The 14499-nt window shown below is 36.7% G+C and overlaps 1 protein-coding gene across 4 annotated transcripts in view; it reads left to right on the top strand.

The window, feature by feature from the left end:
- The window catches only part of LOC150080753 (transforming growth factor-beta receptor-associated protein 1-like), a 272526-nt gene that overhangs the window by 137992 nt on the left and 120035 nt on the right, over positions 1 to 14499 (top strand). For all 4 annotated transcript variants that reach the window (XM_090382037.1, XM_090382036.1, XM_090382038.1 and 1 more), the window contains exons 11-12: positions 1889 to 1993; positions 12532 to 12723. In XM_090382037.1, coding sequence (XP_090238163.1) covers positions 1889 to 1993; positions 12532 to 12723 — 297 coding nt within the window. The remainder of the gene's footprint in view (positions 1 to 1888; positions 1994 to 12531; positions 12724 to 14499) is intronic.

Consider the following 14499-nt stretch of genomic DNA (forward strand, 5'->3'; position numbering starts at 1 on the left):
GGAAGGATAGACAAAATAGAAGGTGATTGGGGAGGGGGGGTTCACACTTCTTATCAAAAGCAGACTGAGTGACAGAAACTTCCAATTTTCAGAACTTAGAAACTGTGTAGTGTGAGGTAGTTGGATGCAGAGGTAAAATGAGAGTGCTTATGCTACAGACCAGAGGATTGTGCAAATTATGATGAGAGCCTCTCCATGCATATAGAATAGGAGAGAAAGTGTGACTGTCTTATTGTGGGTGATTTCAATTTGCTTTTTATTGATTAAAGCAGATGAAAGGGGAAACTCGTCATGGGAAAGGGGACAAAATTTTTAAATAAATTTGATGATTATTATTAATATCAGCTTGTTAGAAAAAATACTAGGGATAAGAATATTCTAGCATATGTACCTGATCATTACCCATGAACCAGATGACATCATAAGGCTCACAGTACAGGAACCATTAGCAGGAAGTGATCATGCAATACTTAATTGGAAGATGAAGAAAGAGGCTGCAATTGCAAAAGTAATGGCATTTTTTAATTTCAGAAAGGGGACTATGATGGTTTAAGATGCCACATGCCCTCTATCAACTGGTCAGCTATCAGAGGGAAAGTGAATACATTAGAATTATAGAGTATCTTTAATGCAATAATCATGAAAGCATATATACCATTAAGAAAATATAGCACAAGGATTTTAAAATGGATAAATAGAGCAGGCCAATCTAATAGAGCAGAAAAAGAAGGGATGGGAATGTGGTAAGTGTAAGAAATCAATGGCTTCTTGTCATCAACACAAGGATGACAAGAAGTTTTTCCTGTATATGAATACAAAGAAGAAAATAAATTAGATCAGACCCATGTGTAATGGGTGTGGAAAAGCCTTAGATGAATCCAGCTGATGTTGCCAATGAGTTGAATGGAGATACAACAAATCGACTTTTACAGATGAAAGCCCCTTTATAGTGTTTGTTTGTTGTTTGTTATTTGGTTTTTAGGAGCATTAGCAACTAAGGCCATATTGCTCGGGGGGATATGCGGTGGTCATTTCCTGACTTTTCCACATCCTCCATATTTGGTGGTCATGGTCTCAAACCCCGGTCTAATCAAGAAATGTGTGCTACGCACTGCTGCTCCTGCCCGCCTGGCTACGGAGGCGCCGCCTTTATAGTGAGAAGAGGCTGTGTGAGTGAGGATGAGCAGTATGAGGTTAATAATATTGAAATTAAAGAATGGCTGTTTAGTTAAAAATTCTTTTCAACCTAAAAGCAAGTAAGGCTTCTAGTTAATAGCATATACCCAGTAATTTTAAGGAGGCAGTGAGAGAGTTCATTGAACCATTAAGGTTAACTATGAGAGCATCATTGGATTCGGAGAGGTTCTTTTGGATTAAATAAAGTGCCAAAGTATCACCAGTACATAAAGGTGGTTCTAAGAGCGAAGTGGTAATTGCAGACTGCTCATTCTGACTTCAAAGGAAAATCATGGAGCAATAATAGAGAGCATGATACAATGACGTTTAGAATAGAATTCTGCAGGATGTACAACACCATTTTGTAATGGGAAATTTTCCCAGTCTTGGTTTTAATGGGCTTGCTGGTACATTTATGGCAATAAATGATTCTGATATTGAATAATCATTTATTCTAATAATTATTCAGTATCAGAATTTCATCATTGTGTCATCTTGATGTGGAAATTTGTTTTAATTTGAAATTTTGAATATTTGCATAACTAACCTCTTCAGTTTTGAAACTGAGTGAATATTTTGTTAGTAAATATTAAGGTGTGTTCTTATATTAGTTGCTTTCTTTCACATTTTTTTGGGTAGCCACTTTAATAATTATCTGAAAATAAAAGAGAAGAATAAATATTTGATTGAACGGTATTTATTTTCTTAACAGATTTTACAGCGAATCCAGCAACAAGCTGGATTTATTGAACTTTCTGAGTTTCACTTTGAAGAAGCAAGGCAGTTGTTTCGATTAGGATCTCTGGATGTTAGAGAAGTAAGTTTGATAAATTTCCTTTTTATATAGGAAAATTAGGAACTCGATATAGTACTAGTATTTGGTTGAAAAATGGAATGTATTAGAATATCATGTGTTTTTTATCATTAGTGGTCACAGAGTATTTTGGTTTCAGTGATGTGAACAAAATGGATTATATATGTACCTGTATTTGAGTTAGAAGTGCATAAATTCCCTGTGATTCTATATACCATTCTTGGGGGAGTGAATAGAAATGTAAAATTTAAAAGTGAGATATAGATATAATATACTGTTCAATAGCAAATTTTCATTTGATGTTTGACTAGTTAGGTTCAGGCGTCTTTTTGAATTAGACAAGCTCTTCACAAGTCACAGGACCTAATTAAGATTTCGAAATTTAGCATTAGCATTAGTAGAGGCATATGATGCAAAAAAGCAAGCTTATGAAGCAGCATCAGCCAAAAAAAAAACTTCCACTTCACCCCTCCGTTCGTTCAAAATACCTGTCCAGCTGAGCCTTAAATTTATTTAGGCTATCAACTTCCACAACAAGGGATGGAAGTCTGTTCTACCAACCAAATACCCGCTGGCTAAAGGCAAATTTCTGCACTTCTATCCTACATCTGTCTTTCCTCAATTTGAATTTATGCCCTTTCAGGTGATTATTCTGAGCAAGAGGAAGAATCCCATCAGCATTGAGTATGCTCAAACCATTCAAGGCTTTATACACCTCTATCAGATCACCTAGCTGGTGCCTAGTCTCCAGACACTGTAATTTGCAAAAACTTAAGCCTTTCTTCGTAAGAGCAACCCTTTATTCCATTCACCTGTATACAGTACTCAAGGTGTGGCCTGACCATTGCCTTATACAAGGGAATAATCACCTCCTTATCCCTGCTAGAAAAATTCCTGTATATCATTGACAAGACACCATGAGCTACTCTTGAAGCCCGTCTGCACTGCTCAGAGAATTTTATATCTGCCTGCACAATTACCCCCAGGTCCTTTTCATTCTCTACCACTGTCAGTGTAGTACCACAGAGTTGATATGTTACTCTGGGGTTGCTGTTTCCCATATGTAGTACTTTACATTTGTCAATGTTAAACTCTATCTGCCACCTCTCCGCCCATCTGCTCAACTTTTCCAGATCCTGTTGCAGCAGCATAGCATCAGTAGTGTCCTTAACAACCCTGCCAACCTTTGTATCGTCTGCAAACTTAGACATTAAGCTTGATATACCATCATCAATATTATTTATAAATACAGAAAACAATAATGGACCCAACACTGAACCCTGAGGGACTCCACTAATAACATTAGTCCACGATGAGCAGTGTCCATTGATTACCACTCTCTGTTTCTCCCCCTCAACCACCCCTTTATCCATAGCAGCAATTTGCCTCCAATGCCACACTGCTCCAATTTGTGCAGCAGTCTTCCATGTGCAACAGTATCAAAAGCCTTTCTAAGATCCAAGTATATAATATCAAAGTTATTCCGTGCATCCAGTTCTTTTGTGACTGCATCATAGTATCCAATCAAATTAGTCAGGCAAGACTTCCCCTTAACAAAACCGTGCTGTGTCCGAGCTATAACTGAAGTCTTGTCTAGATGATCCTGCAGTGCTCCTTTAACCAGTGCCTCTGTTAATTTTCCTGGAACAGAAGTTAAACTCACAGGTCTATAATTACTTGTGTCAGTCTTTGATCCTCCTTTGTGAATTGAGGTCACATTTGCACATCTCCAGTCTATGGGTACCTCCCCTGAGTCCAAGGAAGCTCTCATAATTATGGCTAAGGGTTTGCTTACTTCCTTTGCTGCCTCCTTTAATATAACTGGATAGATCCCTTCCACCCCAGGTGCCTCTCTTGTGTTTATCTTCAACAATTTCTCCTCCACTTTACTCTCAGTTATTACAAGATTATCTAGCTTACTGCCAGAGTTGAATTCACCTCTGGTTTTCCCCTCGCTGAATAACTCCTCATGTGTGAATGTCGATGCAAAATATTCATTTAGTTTGTTATCTACCTAAGCAGGATCATCAACTGTTGAACCATCGATATCAAGTGGACCAATCTGATTCATCCCCTTCCTTCTACAGTTTACATAAGTAAAGAACTCTTTGCTGTTTTTCTTTGCATCCCTTGCCAAAGATTTCTCATAATCTGCCTTCCCCTGCCTAACCTCCTTTGTAATTTGGTTACAGATCAACTTGTATCTATCATAGGCTTCTGTGTCACGTGTTAATTTATATGTATCCCATGCATTTTTATTCTCTGCCATATGTCTCATTAGTTCATCTGACATTCATTTAGGCCTAAACCTTGAACAATATTTCTTAGTATGTAAAGCCTAGTAGCTTCCAAGATAAGTTCTTTGAATGCTTCCCATTTTGAATTTGCTGTTGGTAACATCATCAGTTGGTCCCACTGTATAGAATTTAAATACTGTCTCAGACCATCGTAGTTGCCTTTACGAAAGCAATAACCCTTCCCTTTACCCCTGATGGTAGTTATCTCTTTGAGTAAATCCCACTTCAGCACACTGGGATCACTGCCATCTAATGGTTCCTTTATCTGCAGATTCTTAATGCATGAAGAATCACTACTGATAATCAAATCAAGAGTATTACTCCCTCTAGTTGCTTCCCGAACATGCTGATGTAGAAAACAATCATACAATAAATCCACAAAAGCCTTGCTAGTGTGTGAGTGACCAACCCACAAATTCCAGTCAATATCTGGGAAATTAAAATCCCCCATTATAAGACTCTCTGATTTACTGGCCCATTCTATTTCCCTGTACAGTTTCTTATTATACTCATCAGAGTCATTAGGCCTATAGCACACTCCTACTCTCAATTTTGATCTCCCAATGCTTATGTCATACCAAACTGACTTGACACTGCACCGTCCAGCGATGTCGACTGGCTTCACTTCCTTGGATTTTATGTGTTTCTTAACTGATAGCATAACCCCTCCTCCCTTTCTATCCTGTCTATCCTTTCTGTAGACATTGTACTCCCCAAATTCCAGTTCTGCATTCCTTATATCTGTGCGACACCACGTCTCTGATATCCCAACAATATCTGCCTTTGATGTTTTGAGCAATACCTGAAATTCATCAAATTTATTTACTAAACTCCTAGCATTGGTGTACACACAAGTACACACAGTTATACATGCACCTGTTCACAAGTGCACAATTAGACACAATATAATATACTGTTCAATAGCAAATTTTCATTTGCTGTTTGACTAATTAGTTTCAGGCATCTTTTTGAATTAGACAAGCTCTTCACAAGTCGCAGAACCTAATTAAGATTTTGAAATTTATTGTACTTATGTTTTGACTTATCCATACTAAAATGCATATAAAACCCAACATTGTTAGTTAGGGAATGGTAGTGACTTTCATTTCAAATAATTCAATATTGAATTAACCGTCCAGCTAGTATGCAAAAAACATAACAGGATAATGGTTGTCTTTACGTCATGATTAATTTTTTTTTAAGTAAAAAGCAAGAAAAGTAGTTTAAAATGGGAAAATTTAAAATTTTATTCTTAATTCTAACAGTATATTGTATTTGTGTAATAAGTTCAAGAAAGAACAGTCTTATTAACCAAAAAAAAAAAAAAAAAAAACCTTCCCAACAAGCCAGAAATTGAGGTTTCCAGTAAAAGGAACCCAAAACTGTGTTAAGTTTACATGACTGTTTTTTTTTTTTTTTTACCTAATTTTTCCAAATTAAAAAGTAATCAGTGATGGAGATCAGAAGTAAAGATCATACTGAAAGAATTTGTGTGTTATTTATTTTGAACCCGTTAGTTATAGCAGTCTTTTTGTATTAAATAATCTCTTCACAAGTCGCAGGACCTGATTAAAATTTTTAATTTTATTGTACACATATTTTGACGGTGCTTTTCTCCTTTGAAGGTAGTATCCATCTACATCAGCATAACCTTTCTGATGTCACTGGAGATTGTGGAAGCAAGTTTTAATTGCTAAAGTCATTTTCAGCAATATTATTCATGTACTGTCTCACAGCTACTTGAATGTGTGGAATGGCCTCAGAGTCCTTTCATGGCCATTTTTAGCCATGAGAACAAAATGAAGTTTGATGGTGATAAATCTGACAGTATGGTGGATGAGTTAAGACACCAACTGTCTTTTGGCCAAAAAACCATTGGATGAACAATGCTGTGGACACATTTTATCTTGCAAAATGATTTCCAGTTGATCACTTCTCAGGATGACAGTGACAAATGTTTTTGAGGAAACATGTAGAACATGCTTTTAAAAATCTTGATTAACAGTTATGCCTGCTGGGACAACCCCCATATGTATAATGTATACATGTGGGGGTTGTCCCATATGTATACATTATACATATGCAAAAACTTTATACATTATACATATATGTATAAAAGCTTTTGCATCAAAAAAGTGATCAACTAAGTATAAACTTTTTTTTCAAGAGTGGTATTAGGGTTTCCCCTCCACTTTTGACTTTTGCCCATTGAAGGGTTATACTGGTATTAGCCAGTACTTTTTTTTTTTTAAAAAATAGGTGCTGATACTCATTCTTTGCTATCAGGAAAAATTGAAAATTAAAAGGATAGGAAAAGTACTCTAAAATTGTTTTTCCTGATATTGTTACTTTAGCAGTAATGTTTTTGGAATAAGAACAACAAATGTTATTTGTTAATAAACACAGTTTATTAAACATAAATTTATTATTCAAGTATACAGGGTGTCTCAAAAATATTGGTACAAACGTTTAGGGGAGGTAGGTAACATCTAAAGGAATGTGAATCGCATAGGAATCCATAACCGGAAACGTCACGGGAAAGTAGTAGCAGAGGCACAAGAAGCAGAAATGACACAAGACAGTAATTAGTGGCAAACATTTATTTGACATAATATTAACAATGGAGTACGAGATGGATGCATTTCATGATGTTACAAGAGATGCTCGAGGTTCCACCATGAAACGCGATGCATGCATAACACCGACGCAGCATGGACACGGTCAAACACACCTGGAGTTTCTTTGACAGTAGTAGTAGCAATGCAGACAAGTCTCGCCATGAGATCCATTTCTGTCTCCACAGGCGATTCATACACAATAGATTTGAGGCCCCCCACAGAAAGAAATCAAGGCTCGATAAATCAGGTGAGCGTGGGGACCAGGCAACGGGTCCACCATGGCCAATCCATCAACGCCAAAAACGCCTGTTCAAATGGTCACGAACACACCTTCCATAATGGGCAGGCGCCCCATCATGTTGAAACCAAATGTTGCATCTCGCATTTGCTGGAACATCGTCAAGTAACCCTGGTAGAACTTGTTCAAGAAAAATCCGATATTTAGCGGAGTTCATGCGGGATGGTAACAGGTATGGGCCGACTAAGCAGTCACCGACCATACCTGCCCACACATTTATTGCGAAGCGATGTTGTGCCGCATGGGGGTGCACACCATGTGGGTTGTCGTGAGCCCACACATGGGGCTGGAAAATTCAAGTCTTGAACACTTTCTTGGAAAAATCACTGCGCAAAAGCCACACATGCAGGATGACCTTGGGGGGGAGCAGTAACTGAACCCTTTGGAGATGAAAGGGGTGTAAGGAATCATCATGCCAGACACGCTGTACACTGCAACGAGACACTCCTAAGGTAGAGGCAACGGCACGTGTGCTGGTAGTAGGATTATTCTGGACGGCATTCAACACACTTTCTTTCATGGCAGGAGTTCACGTCGAACGTGGGCTGCCCACACTACTCCTGTTACCTCTAAATGACCCATAATCGCACAAATTTTGATGCACACGCGCAAACAAACGGTGGTCCGGTACATGTCTGTCTGGGAAGCATTCTCCATAAATTCATTGAGCGGCTCGTCCATTGCCCTCTGCTGATCCATACACTAGGTGCATGTCTGCCAGCTCACAGTTCGTATATCGATGCATGCTCTTCGTTCGGTGACTGCTGCTTGAATGAGTAAACCAGAAATTTTCCCTCTCGCGAACTGATGAACAGCGCCGTCTACCGACTTACGGTGACGTTTCCAGTTATGGGTTCCTATGAGATTCACATTCCTTTAGATGTTACCTACCTCCCCTAAACGTTTGTACCAATATTTTTGAGACACCCTGTTTAAAAAAATAAGTAAAATGTGAGTAAAATAAGTAAAAAGTAATAAAATTTCATAATAAAGTTTTTGTAGAATATTCCAAATTTTTATTAAGTTCTCATTTGACACACACTGCCGACTTCTTTTCTTACTGTTTGTGTTGTTTGCTGAATGATGTTTCCAAAGCAACCACAAATCAACATATTTTGCTGGATCGAAGCATGTCAGCAGTGTGCGTGCAATTTTAAGAAATAGTAGTGAAGAAATTGTTTTTGTCGTCAACGAAGCTCTAGTTGGGTTGATGATCACATTAATTTGTGAAAATCCTCATTCATATATTTATCCCCAGGGGCTCAACATCTGGTGAGTATGGGCTTGGCACACCCCGGGTTCTGAGCTGGATATCATCATTCTTCTCTTTCTTGGTGATACCCTTCTACTTTTGACTCTGCTCCGGGGATATGCGGTGGTCATTTCCTGACCTTTCTGCATCCTCCGTATTGGTGGTCACGGGCAGGCTTACTTGCACCAAGTGGCTAATAATAATAATAATACTCACAATGAAATTGGTATCGTACTAAGAGCTTTCATCAAATGCTTCAATTCTTCCGAAACTGTCTTTTCAATTAGGTATTCCCGAAATTTACAAATTGTATCTCTTCCATTTAACTGTAACCTAATTGACAATTTTCTAACTTAATTTTCACCAAATTCCAACACTTCATGTTTAATACCTTCATTGTCCTCATTTTCCTTCTCTCGTCATCGATATTGTCACTAGTTCTTTGAACTAGTTAAATTTGAATTTTTTTTTTTTTTTTTTTTTGAAACTGTACAAAATGTTGGTGTTATTCGGATATCCAGGTACTTTGACCATGTAAACAGAGAGAGAGAAAATTTACGGAAAAATGTGGATAACGCACTTCTGTGAAACAACAGATGATTGTTTGTTGGGGTAAAAGAAAATCACTCTCTCCTAATTCTCGAACAGGGCGCTTACAGTTGATTCACAGCGGTGTCCAACCTACAGCCCACCCGGAAAGTGAACTAAAACAGCATTTTAAATTTTGTTAATTATAAAAAAAAAAATTTTCTCATTTAATGTTTTGTTCAGTAAATGTAATTGTGTATTGTACTTTTGAATATTTTCAATTTTACTTTTACAGGTAACAAGATATGGAAAATGTAACAGACTAATTTTTCTCGAATCACTCAGGGCAGACCACAAAAGAAATCTAACTTTGAATTTTTTTGAATATGGCCCCTGTACGGGAAAAAGTTGGACACCACTGCAGTAGAAGGTTGATCACAGCCCATTGTCAGCTTCAGGAATGCCCCTTGATCTGCTCACTGTTGACCAGTGTGACTTCTCTGTATGTAGGACAGGTGGTCGGATAGGTTTTATGAGTACCACAAAGTTGTAGAATGGTAATTCCGTTAGCTCTCTTAATTCATGCAGCAGCACTAATTGCCTAAAGGCCAGAAATGCGAACTCTGCATACCAAGTTAAGTCTGTCCTAATCCATTCGTTATATGAAAATTTTTTTCGCTCAATGGAAACTATTTTAAATGTAACTTCCAAGGGGAATTCAAAATAATTCGCTATAAAAGGAGTTCGTTAAACAGAGGTCCAACTGAGTAATTTAGAATTCTAAATATGGTCATAAAGTTTTATACAGAAAATATCTTAACAATAGACAAAAAATGCAAATTTAGTTAAATAACTTTAAGCTTATTTGAATAGTAGGTAAACGTGAAAAAATTTTACGGAATATTACAAATTTAAAAGTGTAATGGAAGCAGCAGCCATTATCAATCCACTGCGGGATGGAAGCCTCCTTAAACAATTCATGTCGAGGGAAATGAACCATAATCTGCCACACTGGTCCAGGGCGGGTTGGCGGATCAACCGTATTTAGCAGTCAGGAGCTTGAACCCCAGTCTACTCAAAGATCATGTACTGCATCCAAATGTCACACGTCACCGTTAATAAAGGTGCCAGTACGCCATACCGTCCCAAAAAAAGCACTGGTATTAGCCATATAGTGCAAGGAAGCCATGGGCTTTTACTGCCCTGGCCAAAAAAAAGTAAAAAAAGTAGATAAGAAAATATGAATTATGCACTTCCCTTCTCACATAGGTAACTATCAAATTTTGACCTTTGAATTTCTTCAAACTGTCAGCCTCAACTACCGTGGAGACAACTTGTTCCAGTAATCAACAACTCTCCAGCTAAAAGAAAACTTCCTACTATATAGTCTAAACCTCTTTCCCTATAATTTGAATTTATGGCCCCTAATTCTGTAATGATTCATAGCTGAAAATGCTGCCTTCATTCATTATACCTGCCTCTTTCAGAACCTTATAAACCTCAATCATGTCTTGTCTAAGGTGCCTGGTTGCCAACCTCTGTAGCCCACAATTGAAGTCTTCTTACAGTTGCCCATCTTTTGTCCCTTTCAATAAGCTCAATTGTGTTTTTTCAGATGAGTTCTCCATACCTGGACACAGTATTCCAAATGCTGCATTACAATTGCCTTATACAGTGAGATATTATGACCTTCCTATCTCCACAGGATATTATTGTTCGATAAATCACCAATAGGATAGCATGAGCTTTCCTGGCTGCCTGTTTACACTACTCAGAGAACTTCATATCTGCCTGATATAGTAACTCCCAGATCCTTTTCTTCCCCTACTGTTGTTAATTCAACCCTACCAACTGTATAAGTTATTTTGGGGTTGTTATTCCCCAAGTGTCAGATCTTGTATTTTGCAGTTGGACAGACAACCGAGACCTGCTAACAATTAGTGGGTCTCAACTACTCGAGTTGTCTGTCCAACTGTCTAATAAAGTTTCGAGACTTTAGGACCTCCATATTTTTTACACTATATCTTGTATTTTGCTGCATTAAAACATAGCTGCTCTTTTCTGATCATTCTTGAAACCTGTTCAAATCATCCTGAAGGAGTGTGCTTGATACAGATCATTAACGACTCTCCCAATCTTTACATTGTCTGCAAATTTCGACATAAACACCTTTTATCCTATCGTCGATGTTGTTTATGAAAATTGGAAACAACAGTGGTCCAAGAACTGACCGTTGTAAGTACCAACTTTCATACTCAGCAATAATGAAAGTAGTGAGGGTTTTCTATCAGTAGCCTAGTTGGTTAGCAGTTGACTGTTGAAGTGATTCTGATAGCCAATATCACTGATTTATATCTGCGCTGATGGAATTTCTGTGTTTTAGGACAGAAATTTTTATTTAAAACTGGGCAAGTGTCTCTGTGACACTTTTGTCCAGATTTAAATAAAAGTTTATGGTCATTCATTGCTCAACCATCTCCATGCAACATCAAACTAATAGTGACCAGAACAAGCCAGCACAAAGGCATCAATGGGAAAATATGCCATGCATGCCATGACATTAATGAATGTGCAAAAATTTGTATGGAAGTAGGGAATTGAGTCTGCATCATATATACATAAAACATTTACATTAATAATTGTAAACTAAAAAAATAATAAATGAATGAAAATAAAAAAAAAATTTCAGTCATGGAAACTTTTGGGAAATGCCTTGAACAAAATAATTTTCCTTCCTAGGGAAGAAAGTTGTTTTTCAAAATTTACGTTTAACTTTTTAAATTAATTTTTAATTGTTTTTTGAATTTTTAATTAATTTTTAATTGTTTTTTGAATTTTTAATTAATTTTTGAACTGTTTTCAATTGATTTTTTACTGTAATTATTTTGCATTAATCTTTTATTTGTTTTAATTTCTGGAGAGTATCATATTGAGATAAATTTCTCTTATTCTTCTACAAATATTGATATCAACATAGAACGTATTGAGCACCATAGTTCGGTTATATACTGTAGAAAAGTAAACTATACTAATTGTTCTCATAATTTACTATGCACTTTATATTAAGACCACTTAGAACGCCTATGCTAGGATGGATGTTACAGGATGAGTACTTATTTTTACGTAAGCTAGCATCCAAAGATTTTATATTTTTGGAAACAATACTTTCTCTTATCTCATAGTAATACTCCATAAGCCTTCAGAAGTGAATCCAATTCTCTATCCTTTTACATTCTACCAATAAGTACTGATATCAGGATGAAAGGAGAACCCAATTGAGATGAAAGCGCCCATATTTTGGGACATGAAATCTAGCTACTCATTATCTGAACCTTGATGCATGTCTGATATTCTTTTGGTGTAGCTAATGTCAGAAGACATGAGTTTTACCTCTAGATTAGACACCTTCTGATGTTAGCTCGAGTTAAAAATGATACTTCTTTCTCCTGTAAATAATTATATCTGTAGTTAATTTTTTTAAAATTATTACCTTTAATTGCTTGATTTTAGAATAATAAGGCTATCTAAATGATTTAATTAATTTCCAGCTTATTAGCCTATACCCCGGAATTCTGCCTGCATCATCATCTTTCACTCGTTGTTTACCACCACTACATGATATTGCCAGCATCACTCACTTATGCTCAAATGCCCTTGATATGTTGCCAGAATGTAAACAGTTTCTAGTTCATTATCTGGAAGAAATTCAAAATGCTGTAGAACCTTCTGGATATAAACTGGTTAGTATTTATATTTTGTATTCTTTTTTTTTTTTTTTTACAAAGTTCATTAGTTTAAAATTGCTGAATTAGTCATAAGTTTAAATAGCGATAATGAAAACTGCTAAACAGTCTTGTTCTTTTACTTGTATGTATTTTTGTTGTTCTACAGAATTTAAATTATATAGAAATTTTTTTTTTTTTTTTTTTAATGCTAATCCCAAACACAAAAGGTATAAGAGCCTGTAATGCTTTATTACCATGTATGGGCTGATGGCTGGGTAGGCAGAAGACACTTGTTGACATTAGGCTTGAATTTCTGTAGATTGTAATTTTTGGAATGTATTTTCCGAAAAAAATTCCGCATGGATATTGCACTTCTTTTTAACAAATGGTATTTCCAAAAAGTGCAGTCTGCCATTTCTTTAAAAGATGAAATACTAATATGGCAGTCTGTTTTTGGGACTTGCTAGTGTCTTATCAGATAGTTGATCTCTAAAACCAAGTTTATTCAGATTGCTTGTTGTAACAGTTCCAGTTCACTATAGTTCTAAATTAAATTATTGCCAGATTTTCTCTCTCATGTTTGTAGGCTCTCCTCTATTATTACTATACCAGAGATTCAGCACATGTTTCATTTATTTCAGGAAATGGAACTGTTGTAGTACAGTCATGATGAAGACTTAATATGCCACAACAGATATTAATCTTTAAAAAAAAATCATCCCATGTATTGTCTATAAATTGCATATTCGAAAGATCTTATAGTAAAGTCAGAAACTTTCCTTTAGGATTTATTGCCTTACCATTTCAATAAGCTTTGCACTGCATACAAGTCAGGAAGCCTCATTTGTGGAAGGATGTGGATCTGTTGGAATGGATGCAGAGAGGAGCAACAAGATTAGTGAAGGGAGCAAAAGGGTGCTTTTACCAGGAAAGGCTTCAGTTCTGCAAATTGCAGCATCTTGAGACTAGACACCCTGTGAGGAGATCTGATTGAGGTGTTTAAGGCTTAGAGTGGATTAAGCTCAATGCAGATGGAATCCTTCCTCTTATTCAGATCACACACATCAGGGCACACAAATTCAAATTGAGAAAGAATTGTTGCAGGATAGATGTGCAGAAATTTGTCTTCAACCAGTGGGTAGATGATTGTTGGAACAAATCTCCATCAGTTGTAGAAGTGGGTAGTTTGAATAAATTCAAAGTAGAGAACTAGACAAACTGTCAAAGGACAGACAGGTGATATGGGAAGTGTTCTCTCTTTTTTTTTTTCTTTTTTTTGGCTGATGCTGCTTTTTTGCATAATTTCACTGTTAATACTAATACTCCAGTGACAATTCCAGACAAGTCAGCAATAGGAATGATGTTGTTTAGGAATTGTTTTGTAACTGGTTTTCAGTGTTAGACTAAAGCATAATTTGAATAATGAAAACCATAGGATTCAGGCTTTTGCCACAATCAACCCCAGGGGCTCACATCTGGTGAGTATGGGCTTGGCACACCCAGGGTCCTCAGCTGGATATCATCATTCTTCTCTTTCTTGGTGATTTCCTTCTCTTCTCTTCTCTTCTCTCTCTCTCTCTCTCTCTCTCTCTCTCTCTCTCTCTCTCTCTCTCTCTCTCTCTCTCTCTCTCACACACACACACACACACACACACACACACACACACAGGGTAACTCAGAAAATTTTTTTTTTTTTGGCTGGTGCAGCATAAGCCTCAGGCTTCCTTGCACCATATGGCTAATAATAATAATAATAATAATAATAATAATGAATAATGAAAACCACAGGAT

The sequence above is a fragment of the Mastigoproctus giganteus genome, chromosome 9 (genome assembly GCF_048544385.1).
Source record: "Mastigoproctus giganteus isolate SK-2022 chromosome 9, ASM4854438v1, whole genome shotgun sequence".
NCBI lineage: Eukaryota > Metazoa > Arthropoda > Arachnida > Uropygi > Thelyphonidae > Mastigoproctus > Mastigoproctus giganteus.